Below are 12556 nucleotides of genomic sequence, written 5' to 3' on the forward strand. Positions count from 1 at the left end.
TGTAAATGCATCAAGATAGTTAGTTGCCTTGTGGGTTCCACTGTGCCAACTGAACAGGCTTTAAAGCTACATCAGTGTGCTAGCACCATTACAAAAATCTTTATAAATGGTGGTGAATTCCATGGCATAGCAAGTAAATGTCACAAGCCTTTTTGGCCCATTTGCCCAAATTCAAACAGACTAATTGCATAGTTACACGAGTTTCTCCATAAAACATGTCTGACAAACTGTAATTTTTTTCTTTGTCAATAATTTAACTTCAGTAAAGAATCAATTATTACAAAAGACTGACTGTATTATTTCCCCAGCCACACCTCCCCTCTTTTGTATTGTGCACTCAGTGCCAATTAGTGCCAAATTAAACACTTGCTTGAAGGGGTGCTTTGGGTTGGTTGTTTGGTTTTTGGGTGGGTTCCCCCCCCCGCCCTCCACTCTGGGAATCATGCACATCCCTTCCACTGTTGTCCCAGCTGTGAGCCACTAGACATAAATGGGTGGAGACTGGGCTCAGGATCACACCTGCATCTTTCAGTGACCTCCACTTTTTGCTTGGACTACTCATTTGAGACTTATTAAACAAACAAGATTTCACCAACAAAAAGGAGGTACAGGTAACATTTTCTACATGAACACAGAATCCATTTCCTGCAAATGCCAGTTTATGGGGCAAAGCTATCTTCAACAAAAGCGTGCAGTGTTTGGGACAGCAATAGTACTGGATGCCTACTGATGCTGCAGATACAACCAAGAGTATTTTAAACAGTCTTCTGGGGCAACACTGAAGAACTGGACAGTAGCTGTCATGACTAAAAGGTATTTTTCCTCATCATCCTGTTGGTGCCAGGACTGTATTACTACTCCCAAAGACATTAAACTCTCAAATTACCTTTTCATTCAACCACTGAAACTAAATGATGCAGTCTTTGGAAGCTTAGCTGGCCTAACCCCCACCCCCCCCCACCTCCCATTTTATTTACAATGTTGCTTTGGGGTGGTTCCCCCTCACACACTCCAATGTTTAAAATGCTTCCTTCAGAGCACAGAGACTTTCTTTACCGGGACAAATATATAACTCTTAAACCAAATAAACGGTACAGATCTAATTTAGATATGGTTTCTATGTAACAACCTTTTTTGTACTGATTTCTCATTTTTATACTGGTAATCTTATTATTGGAATTACACTGTAAGAAGAGTTGGCACTTTATACAGCTTTAAAAGCAAAATTAATTCTGATTTTCACACCATGAAAATGCAGCTTTATTTTCTATTCTTTTCTATCATGTCATAGGAAGCAACATTTTAAGAAAATGTGGGGCTTCCATTTTGTGCATATGTAATTAGAGCCTGAAACAGTGAATAGCATATGATCATTGTAGATGACACCATGAAATTCAAGTTCCATATTTGTAACAATAGCCTATACTGAAGACAATGCATTCACATGAAGGCATGTAACACATAGATTTATCCATATTTAAAAAAATATTAAAAATATCCTGGCGTATAATGACTGAGCATATGCACACTCCTTGGGTGGATGTCTTTTCCAAGTTGCTGTAATGGACAAGAATAGTAAAAGGTTTTTTTTTTTCTTACCACATCTAGAAAGACAATTGATAACGAACCTGTACCAAAAAAATTGTTCTGTACTGGAGAAGCACCCCAGCCCCTTTCTAAGATATTTTATGTCACAAGTATCACAAATATAATACATCTTAAGATGTACGTACATACAGTCATTACAGCACTCTGCAGTAAATACAGTCACTTGTGCTTTTTATTTATAGAGCATTTGGCCTGAAGGACAAGCAACATTTGTGCATATAAATTTTGGCATCCCTGCAAAAACATGGTAACTCCTAGCCTGCTGGAAAAATAATGGAAAAAAACAGTAAGAAAAAAATAAATAATGGAAATAGCCAATAAGTAAAACTCCGTTTTTTTTCCCCTGTCAGGTCATAACTACTATTTGACATCCGAGCAGGAATTATTTTTTCAATTTAATTTCCTTTCAATTGCATTTCCATGTACAAACATTAAGAGAAAATTGGTCTCCTTTCAGGTTTATACCATTTTGTAAGCATAACTGCACCATAAATTCTTTTGACTTTCTTCTGATTAATTCAGGCTACTACAGACTTTAATCTTAAAAGTAATCCCTGACTTAATCAATGTCCATTTTTTATAAGGTAAACAGGTTTAGTTTTTTTTAAACTTCACGTAATACATACTAAAAACCCCTGAATAATCATACAAAACCATATCATTTCAGTTCATTCAAATATCAAAAGTGTATTTTCACAGTGTGCAAGAATCAAAACCAATAAGGTTCAAATTGAGGAAGAAAACCCCCTCTTCTAAAGTACAGGAGCTCCATTAGCACAACTTGTGAGCTGTACAGAACTTCCCATCTAGCTCACCTTACCTCTAGATTCTGACATTCCTGAGCTGAGTTGGTAGGAAGGCCGATCCATCTGATTTCCTTCTTCTCCTTTGAAATTATGTTCATTGCCATCAGGACATTAAGGGCATCGTAAACTCTCCGTCTAATGTTTTTCTGATCATAAGCCTGCTAAGAAAACAATGCAGCATTCATTACAACAAAAGAAGGCAAAAAGAAAAGAAAAAAAAGATTGAACACATCCTTTATAGATATGTAGAAGGTAAAAGGCCAAAGCGGCAGTTCAAGTCAGAGCGGTATTAAAACACAACGTCTTTATCTGTGCTACTACCTGGATACCACGTGAGCATGTTTGGTGGCAAATGGAACCTTCCGCTGTGCAGCAAATTCTCACCATGGCAAGTCTGTCAATTGAAAAGCCTGACAAGACCAGAGCAGTCTTTTTTTTAAAGGTAATTCTTTTGGCAGACTTCTCCATTGTGTTTATAGTTTAGAGGAAGTTCAATTCTTTAATTCTGTATTTTTAGATTTCAGAGGGTAAGTCTTTGTATTTGGAAAGTACTTATGTGAAGGGAAGTATGGAACGTGGGCTGGACAGTGAAGAAACAGAAGGAACAGAATTCCATGATAAACCAGACAATTTTGTAATGATGTAACAGATTTCAACTCATATTTACTTACCGAGTCCGTAGACAGGTGGCTGTTAGAATTTGTGAATTCTGATACCAGCTCATCAGCAACTTCATTGTATGACGTTGTTCCTTTACGTTGAACTTTTTCACAGACTTTCATTGAAAAATGCCTCAGACCCTTCCCGTTTTTATCTCCTTTTTTGTTTCTCTTACTGGAAGGAAAAAAGTAATTATTTTAATACATTGAATGTTAATAAGTTACTTTGTTACACAGCAAAAGGTCTACGTTTTGCAACATGAATCAGGACGCATAACATGTACTACCTAAATGAAAAATAAAACTGTTCTGCTTTTTTGAATCAGTTTCCTGTTTCTTACAAGTTGGCAAAAAAGTACACTGGAGCTGCTTCCCCTTTCTCAGCAATTTCTACATTGATAGTATTTGAACACAGCACTGGGCAGAGGCTTTGTAATTCATCTCCAGGTCGTTTCACAAAAGAGCAGCCAAAAACCCTATTTACAACACAGCAGAAGATACCTTCACTCTTGTAATGACCAAGTTTAGTATCTGTGTCATCATAGTTAAGACTGAGATACTCTCCACAAAAAAGATTCTTGTAAGTACATATTCATTGGTTTTTATGGTGCCAAATTAATAACTGGCAACTGTCGGGAGTTATTTTCCATTCACTTTCTTCCTCTAGAAAAGCAAGAGCTTACATAATGGTAAGGGGAAAAAAAAAGAGTGATTGGTTTTATCACACAAGCTAGATTTGGATGCATATTTCAACAGAAGCCTTTACAAAGCTCAGCTGTGTTGGTTTTTTTTTTTTTAAATTACAGTTTTACAAGTTGGTTTGGTAATATGTTTCAGGGAGATCTATTATTTTACAGAAAAAGGCCTAGTTCTGTCAAGCTAAGGAAAACATTAAAATACAAGAATGCTTTAAGAAAACAGAACACTGGAAAGAAGGACAGAGGAAAAGGAGGAGTGGAAGGGAACACCAGAAGATTTAAAACCCAGCACGCCTAATCCCTATGCAGTTATTCGAGTAACCTGGGACAGGTGAACAAATAAAACCCCCTTGAATTGCATTCAAATACATTTTTGAAGCAAAGGAAAACATCATCTGTTTACAAGTATGTGTCACACTGAAAACTAGAACAATCCTGTTGCTGAAGATGTGTCGTGTTTCTTTTTCACAACTCCCAGTATCATCTGTAACAGCAAATGTATTTATCAGGAAGCCATAAAGCAAAGAATAATGAATTATAACTACAAGGAATAACATACAACATAGCTTTTATGCGAAGGAGTGAAAACTGCTGAAAGCGGGAACTGGGCACCCATCTCCCTGAAGAGCAGATCTGACAAAGTAAACCAGGTATGACCATATACATAAAATATGTATGTTCAATCATGCTCACCTTTCTGAAAAATCTGATTCTATAAATTCTCGAGTCCGCTTTCTGTCCCTAAGAAAAGACAATTCAAACTTAGATGAAAATAGTATTATGTATTTAGAGCAACGAAATCAATGTATTTGGGGCTTAGGTGGGTACCAATGTTTACTGTTACATGTTTACTGAAAGGAGAAACCAGCACACACACAGCTTGACAAAATTTGAGAGAAGGTGGTTAGGACTTTGGAGGCTGAGCTCACTGCCTGACACGTTCTATTCCCAAATTTACCATGCTTTTCCTGCATGATTTTAGGGACCTCAGTTCATCCTGAATTGTAGGAAGTGCTAATAACCAAATCCCATCAAAAAGGAGAAGCTGGGCTCCTTTGAAAATTCCTATTTAAAATTCCTCCATGTGGAAGAAAAATGCCTTTAAACAGTGCATAAGATATATCCTGTATTTTCAGGACTTTGAAAGTTTTGGTATCTTTAAACAAAAAACAAGGTAAAACACTAAACACATTCATATTGGAGCTGATGCATACAGAGCTGATACTCTGAAGAAATAGTTGACATGAATTTTGCATAGGAGTAGCAGTCACCAATCATTGCTGCTTTCCTTATCGTTCAATTAGCTACAGCAAGCCGACGTCAGAAGTGGTATTCCAAGCTAGTCTTTTATTCTTGCAGCTGATACAATGCCCACTGCTTGACAACTATCGGTAAATTACTTCATGTTGCTACCTTGCAGTTTCAAAACCAGGGTTCACAGTAGATACTTACACAGGTGAAAACCTGACAGTGTTATGAAGGGAGTTGAACAAAAATAATGGATTGGAAGACCTGTGCCATGGAAGCCTGCCTGTACTTGGCTGTGCGATCCAGCACCAACAGCAGGGTTTCTGTCTTTGGCAACCCCTGTCCATGGTGCTTAACCGCTCACCCTGAGCAACTGGTGGCAGAACGGCAGAGAACGGAGCGCGGTCCCCTGGCCTGTACGCCAGACTGGTGGAGGTTGTACGGAGCCCTGAGAATGACTATACTCTTCCCTCTTTTGATTGTGGAAACAATCTGGAATCTGTGAAGAGTAAACAACGGGTAAAGCAAGGAGCCTGGACTCGTAATCTTCTGCAACTGTCTTCGGCAAGGGCTCACCGCTTACGTTCGGCAATATCACAGATCCTTCCTCACCTCTGTTCTTCAGATGAAAATATGACCTATTGTATGAACTTCTGCAGGGATCAATACTGGACAGCCACTCTGGAGAACATCTCGCTGCCTTTCATGGGCAAAACAACAGTTAGGCTCATTGGAAATACTGTGTCTAGATTTTGACAGCATACAAACAGAAGGCTGGTGCTTCTCCTTGGTGGTGGATGCACCGCAACTAGGCTTGTCTATTGGCATCTCCATCACTGCGGCTTGGATGCTTAAGCAAGCTAACAGGCATTGATTCCCTAGTTTAGCGAGCTGTGAACAGACACTACAGCTTTGCCCTCCTTTGGGTACTGAAAGAACTTCTGCCTGGCCTCCACATTTCACAAAATTTGCAGAAACAAAGTAATCTTTGACAACTTCTTTTTCAAATAAAATCACAACTAAGTGAATTCAAAAGGTATTTGAGGAGAGAAACACACAGCAAAAAAATCAAGCTTAAAAACTGCTCAGCTGGGCATGCAGTTTAGTGACTCTGGTGGAAATACAGTGACTGGGAAGTACGAGCCTATGACAGTCCTTGCTGACAGCATAGAATGAAGAAACTCAAGGTACCAACATTATACTCTTATTTCTGCCATGTTCTAGATGCTTCACTTTCCCACCTCTAAATCTGGAAAGATACTACTGACATTAATCACCTGTTTAAAAAAAATAACCCAGATACATAAATTACTTTTTAATTTTCAGAGGCAAAGCACTACATCTCTCGAGACAGATAAGCTCAGCAGTACTAGTATTAAAAAAAATAATAATCACGAAATACTGAAAAGACCAGATTTCCTTAAAGACATGCAGTCATGTTAGAGTACCTCAGAACCCCATGAAAGCTTGCTACTACTGGTAAAATAGTAGTAAGAATACACCATTGATTAAATTCAAAATTTTCCATTAGAGCTTCATTCTTAAATGCCTCTTGAAGTGTTTCTGACAGTCTCTCCCCGCTGATACACTCAACAGTAAAGCTACTTGGATGTACCATGAACTTCTGAAAAAAATAAAGGCTTAACAGGACTCAGGAATTTGTGACTCTACATTTTCACAGAGAAACAGACACTGCCATAAACCAAAATTAAAACAGAAAGTGGCTGGTGCTTGTACTTCGGTGTTCACACGCTCCAGACATCAAAAATGTGTAATAGTCTGAAGAGCAAACTCCATTTAGTTGTGTAAGAACTGGAAGCCATAAGCGAACATATAACACTATAAATAGAGGAAAAAATCAGAACAGATCCTCAATCATCTTTAAATAAAACAAAAATCTTACCCTGGGCCCCAGCTAGAAGCTTCCGTTATGTGTGTCTGTGTGACCATTGCTGGAGCTGGGTTATAGGAACTCCCAATCAGAACACTCCCTGAATTGGTCAGTCTTTGTGATGTGCTTATGATCTATGAAATTTAGAAATAAAAAACACAGCTCTCTTAAGAAAACAGGGATTACCACAGTGCAAAATTCATACTAAACACGATACTAAGGAAAAAAATAGTAATTCTGTACCAGATGCAAGCTGCAGTCAAAATATACAGAAGAGATGTCATCAGAACTTCATACATGAAAGTAATCACAATGCCGTTTTCTACTAATCATATCATATTACTGTATTATTCATATGGGTAAGATCTAGACAAATAGCAATAATTACTAGATATGGCAGATAGGATCTGTACCTATATACATCTATTTTTTTCCTTCAAGAGTACGTCTAGGCCATTTCTTGATCAGTAATCAATAAAGCCTTCTTTCCCAAGGATTTGTCTCCTGCAGTTGTGTGTCTTTGATACCAAAGACAATCTGAGCTGCAGGTGAAGTACTCCCTGCAGTTTCTAACATTCACAGGATCTCAAGGCATTCCAGCAAGCTAATAATACAACATTGTACCCATGGAATTAAATATAAAGGCTGTGCAGTATAGATAGGATTTACATTTATTCAAACCTGGTGACATTGTATGTACAATGGTTGTTAACAGGAAGACATTTGGTCTCAACTTTTAAATCATATCTAAGTTCATTCTTTAAAGTAGGTCACCAGAAGAATTTAGATAATAATTAAAAATGAACCAGTATTAATTAGTTAATCTTTAAAATAAAACATGCTAAATTATTTTGATTCCAGTACATTAAGACTCATACCAAAGCTTCTTCAACAATGCTTTTTACTCATATACCTTAATTTTGCCTGTTTAAACTTTATTTTACTTTACCTCATTCGTTAGTAACATTTTGAGTACCTACTGTATTAAACTTTGTAGTTTCCTTTACTACTTAACTTACCAACACCCATGTAAGTACATGGCAGATACTTTGTTTAGTATCCATCAAATATTGTTTAAACAAGTAGAAAAAATGGTATCTGAAGCATTTCCCGTTTCCTTAGCTCACTGAGCATTACTTCACATCCCTCCTGACACCACACTGTGATTACATGCATGTATTTTTTATCTTAAAGACATACATTTGTCTTATTTACTTTTGCAAGTGGATAGCTTGAAAGAAACAAGTGAAACCAGAAATTTAGGCCAAAGCACAGGTACAAGTTAGGCATTTACTGGTCGATACTGGAAAACAAAAGATCCTGGTCTGGCTGCTTTACACACTGCATGCAGGCACAGGAAAGGTATCAACTTCTATCAACTTACTGCTACACTGGCTTAAAGTCAGAAACATTTTATGACAGAATGATTAATTTTTAAAAGCTTGCTTAAGTTCAGCACTGGTGTAACTCCAGGATGAATGTGAGAATCGCTAATGCAATATTTCAATTCAACATCAATCCAATCCCGTGACTTTTTATTTCAATTTCTTGCAGCGCTATAAATAACGTTTATTTGCAGTAAGCATATGGTTCTGCCAGCATATGGCAGACACATGTCAGGGGGAAAAGATTTTAAATACTTTGCATACTGAAATGCATTTCACCACATTCCACCCTCTCCGAGGTTTCACATTGCTCTTCACATGTCTCGTAAATTACAGACCAAACGTGTCATAGAAGAATATTTTATGTCTAATCTCGTCATTTTATTGTGACGACCACGACAAGCAGCGGAGGTGTTCCCCAGACCGGCCTGTCCCGCATCTTTTCATCCCTTGGCGCCATCTAGTGGAGACGGGCACCAGCAGCACGCGCTCCCGGAGCCCCTTCCTGCCCTCGGCCACGGCCACGCCACTCGGGTAGCGCCTGGTGGATGAGCGCTCACAGTGTGATAAATTCACTGCATCGCATAAAACAGAAAACCTTACTGTAATTTAGCAAATAGAGCACCTGTAGGATGCGTTAAATTCCTGTAATCAAGCACTAACAGTTTATCAACAATCCTTAATGCTGTTAAATTTACACCTACAGGCTGAATCTAAAGAAACTGTAAGAAATACCCGTACACAAGAATCCAGCCTGCAAACTGTGATGATTTCCCTGTTTGCAGGGCTGTACCCCAAGGGATTCAGACCAACGGTGACTGTTCAGCCCACGGCCCTCTCTGCTGACCCTGGGGCTGTGTGCTGGTTTGTGAAGGCTGTAACCTACAGTGGTTAAATAAAACCAAAATGCTCGGTGGCAGCAGGATGTTGTGAACACCGGTGAGATGCCAGAGGAGTGAGTGCTAACATTCCCACTGTTAACAACTTGTGAACATTCCCTTTTAAATGGTCTGGGACACAACACAGCCATCAACTGGGTATTTTAGTCATTAACTAAAATAGGCCTCCTATTTAGGAAGAAAATGTTTTCTGAATATAGATCTATCTTTGCAAAGCAGTAAAATAATTTTAGAAAAATTAAAACCAAGAATAAAAATTAAAAATAAATAAAATGCATGTCTCACACCATGCCACTTCTGCTTTTGCAACTTCTACCCACTATAGAATGTAAGGTCTAACTAGGGTTCAATTAAACCAAAAGCGGGTCCTTGAGAAGTCCCTCATAAGAGCGGGCACTGCATTAACTGACTGCTCTGCTCTGTTCTTGGCTATTATTTATTGCACTTGGAAAACTCATCTTTTGTCATAGAACTATTCCAGTGAAATGCTACAGGGCACACGTTCTAGCAAGACTTGCAGCAGTACCGATGCACTGAGGAACACCATTCTCTAGTACACAGCCTGTGGCAAGTACTTCAGATGGAGATGCAGCTCGGGGCTGGCTGTAATGTTTGTGCCCATCTGTCCAGCTGGGATAAAAGTCATTGAAGAACAATAGTAACTCCTGATGGGAAAAAGACCCACCACAATTATTTATAAAACACATTAAATGGTTCTTGCACTCAGGCTAAGTGCTCAGCAAGTAGGCATCAGGTTATAAGAAACAGTTCACTGTACCGCCTGTTTAGTTCTCTGGCCACCAGAAAAATGAAAAATTTTCTCAAAACTAGATCCAAACTCCCTGAAACAGCAATACACACTCATATACAGTTATCACTGACAGCAAAAGACAGTTTTAAGAAAAGTAGTTTCAACAAGTTAAATCTCTAGTGACACATCCAAGACATCTAGTCTTTGACAATGCTGGAGATTCTAACTCAAAATATTCAGTGTCGATAACATTCTTAATGAGATCTTTTTTTTTTTTTTTTAAATACGGTTTTGAGTAACAGTTAGAATGTCACCTGGCAGAGTTGTTTCAATTTCCCTGCAAAGCCAGGAAGACAGGTGTCCTGTAAGCTCACGTACAAGAGCGTTGTTGGGAGCGGCAATTCTGGCATGCCAAGCTTGCTGTACCCACACGCTGTCCCGTCCATCCAGGTGGGGCCCTTCAGCAGCCTTTGCAGTGCAGGCAGGAAGCAGCGAGTTCCTAGCACTGTTCACATCTTTGTTTTTTCACATTTCCACATTATGTCAACAGGAAGTCACACATCTAGTTACACAAGTTAGCATTACTGGACTTGCAAAACTTACCATTTGGGGTCCAACATTCACATTGATTGGTCCTAAGGTTTTTGGCAAAATCTTAGTTGGGGAGTTGGTGCTAGAAACTGGTAATGTGATTATTGAAATATTACCTGAAAAGAGCAGTGAAAAGAGAGTTTTAAATTACACCCTTAGTAACCTATGAATAACACTTTGGCAAATTCTCACATCATTTTAACATTTTGGAACCAGGTTAGCTTTTCTGTCTCATACACTGCAAACACACCCTCATGTAACAGCCTCCACGACCTTTTAGCAGATGTTGCAAGGACACCTCACAAAACTACACTTTCACTGCTATACCTTTAAAATTACATGTTAGCATTTTATTTCCAGAAACAATTTCTTCTCACCTAGGACAAAGAGCACACAGCCATACCTCAGCTTAACAGTTAAAATTAATGAGTATATTTCTAGAAAGAAGTCAGGATACAAATCTTATTTGTAATCATAAGCATGCATACAAAATATGTATCCCATAGATCTTCACAGCCTTAACCATTCCTCATCTCACTATAGTAAAGTGTTCTGTAAAGATCAGTGAACTATGCCTGTCACAGCCTATCACTGTACAGGTGGAGTAAATGACGCCTTTACAACTTACCTAAAGCAACCGAGCAGGCAGCTGGACATCAAGACAAAGCCAACCATGCCATCTCTAACCCAGCGTGTTCTCATCCCAAGATGTTTATCATCTTTGTGATCCCGGACCGCTTATGGACCTAACTCATCCTGCCTTCACAAAGAGAAGCGCAGCTCTATGCTGAGAGCCTCACAAATGCTGCTGCCCCTCCTCTGTTCCAAATCGTATCTTGTAATCTTGATTGTTCAGACTGAATGTCTTAATCAAAACTGTCACACAGCACTACCACTAGCCCGTGAGTGTTCAAACTGCTGTACACAAGCCACTCAAAGTGGTGAACACACTTATCTATGGACATCATGGCAGCAGCTTCTGCCTCTATGACAGTGTGAAATCAAGAGAGCTGGGAATTGATCAATGAAATAACTCCCCCCATTCTTATGCACAGCCTTATTCAAAATGGGGAATGACAGCGGTGGGCCTGGAGGCAGAATCAAATACAAGGAAGCACTGCCACAGCCTTGTAATCTAGAGTCAGCTTGGGTCTAGCTGGGGTCATGAGCCGCAAGGACAAGGATTGGCTCCTGAAGAGCTACTTAGGCACTCTGGCACAGGCAGACACTGAAGGCATCTGAGGTGACAGGTTCCTTCGGAGCAGCGCAAACACCAGTCCTCACCACAGCCCTGCCCTGCCCTCCTTCCACAGGAGCTGGCTAACATTCAGCTTAGCCCAGATGGTGCCAAGCTGACTCAGTGGTGTTTGACATCTCTGCTCCCTGGTCTTTTCCCATATAACCTGTTGTCCTCCACTGCCCACTTTTCTCACTTCATCCTGAACCATGGTCTTTTAATATTTTTTTATTTTAGTACACCTATGTTTTGCCACGAGGTAACTGTAAAAGCACAAATTCAACCGTGTAACCTCTCTGTAATACAAAGCAGAAGCAACACAACTGAGAGAAAAAGAATACTTAAAAAAAGGATCTTCTGTAGCCACAGCACAGAAGTAGAAAAGATGTAGACATACACAAAGTCTCACCTTTATAAAAAGTGAACAGAGACATGAGAAATATTTACAATTTGAGACAAGGATGTTCTAATGTTTTGTGTAAATTTCTTTGGCATTTGGAGTAACACTACTACCTGATACTGATTTTCCAAAAGGCAGATTTGTATCTGAGAACATCTTCAGAAGCAGCTTGCTGCTTCCTTATTCAATAATTTCAATTACTGTTCAATAATTAAATAATAATTTAGATTATTATTCAATAATTTATTCAGTCACCTAACTCACCCAGGAAAAAACCCTTACAAACCCCACACACTCGCAAACCCACCTCCACAGTAAATCCTTGCTCTGTTATGAAACCCCTTTTGTGACATAGTGCCAGAGTGCACAAGACAACAGTAATT

The 12556-nt window shown here is 39.1% G+C and overlaps 1 protein-coding gene and 1 long non-coding RNA gene across 10 annotated transcripts in view; one reads left to right on the forward strand and one right to left on the reverse strand.

The window, feature by feature from the left end:
* LOC142602920 (uncharacterized) overlaps positions 1–12556 on the forward strand; it is a 50437-nt gene that overhangs the window by 26061 nt on the left and 11820 nt on the right. The window lies entirely within an intron of this gene.
* The window catches only part of TFDP2 (transcription factor Dp-2), a 53617-nt gene that overhangs the window by 14176 nt on the left and 26885 nt on the right, over positions 1–12556 (reverse strand). For 4 of the 7 annotated variants that reach the window (XM_075761126.1, XM_075761123.1, XM_075761129.1 and 1 more), the window contains 5 exons: positions 10549–10652; positions 6923–7044; positions 4465–4512; positions 3086–3248; positions 2429–2575 (listed from right to left, as the gene is read on the reverse strand). In XM_075761126.1, the coding sequence (XP_075617241.1) occupies positions 2429–2575; positions 3086–3248; positions 4465–4512; positions 6923–7044; positions 10549–10652 (584 nt within the window). Of the gene's footprint in view, positions 1–2428; positions 2576–3085; positions 3249–4464; positions 4513–6922; positions 7045–10548; positions 10653–11164; positions 12378–12556 lie in introns of those variants that run through there. The other 3 variants (XM_075761127.1, XM_075761125.1, XM_075761130.1) reach the window with 2 other exon arrangements.

Source organism: Balearica regulorum, chromosome 9 (genome assembly GCF_011004875.1).
Source record: "Balearica regulorum gibbericeps isolate bBalReg1 chromosome 9, bBalReg1.pri, whole genome shotgun sequence".
NCBI classification, from domain to species: domain Eukaryota; kingdom Metazoa; phylum Chordata; class Aves; order Gruiformes; family Gruidae; genus Balearica; species Balearica regulorum.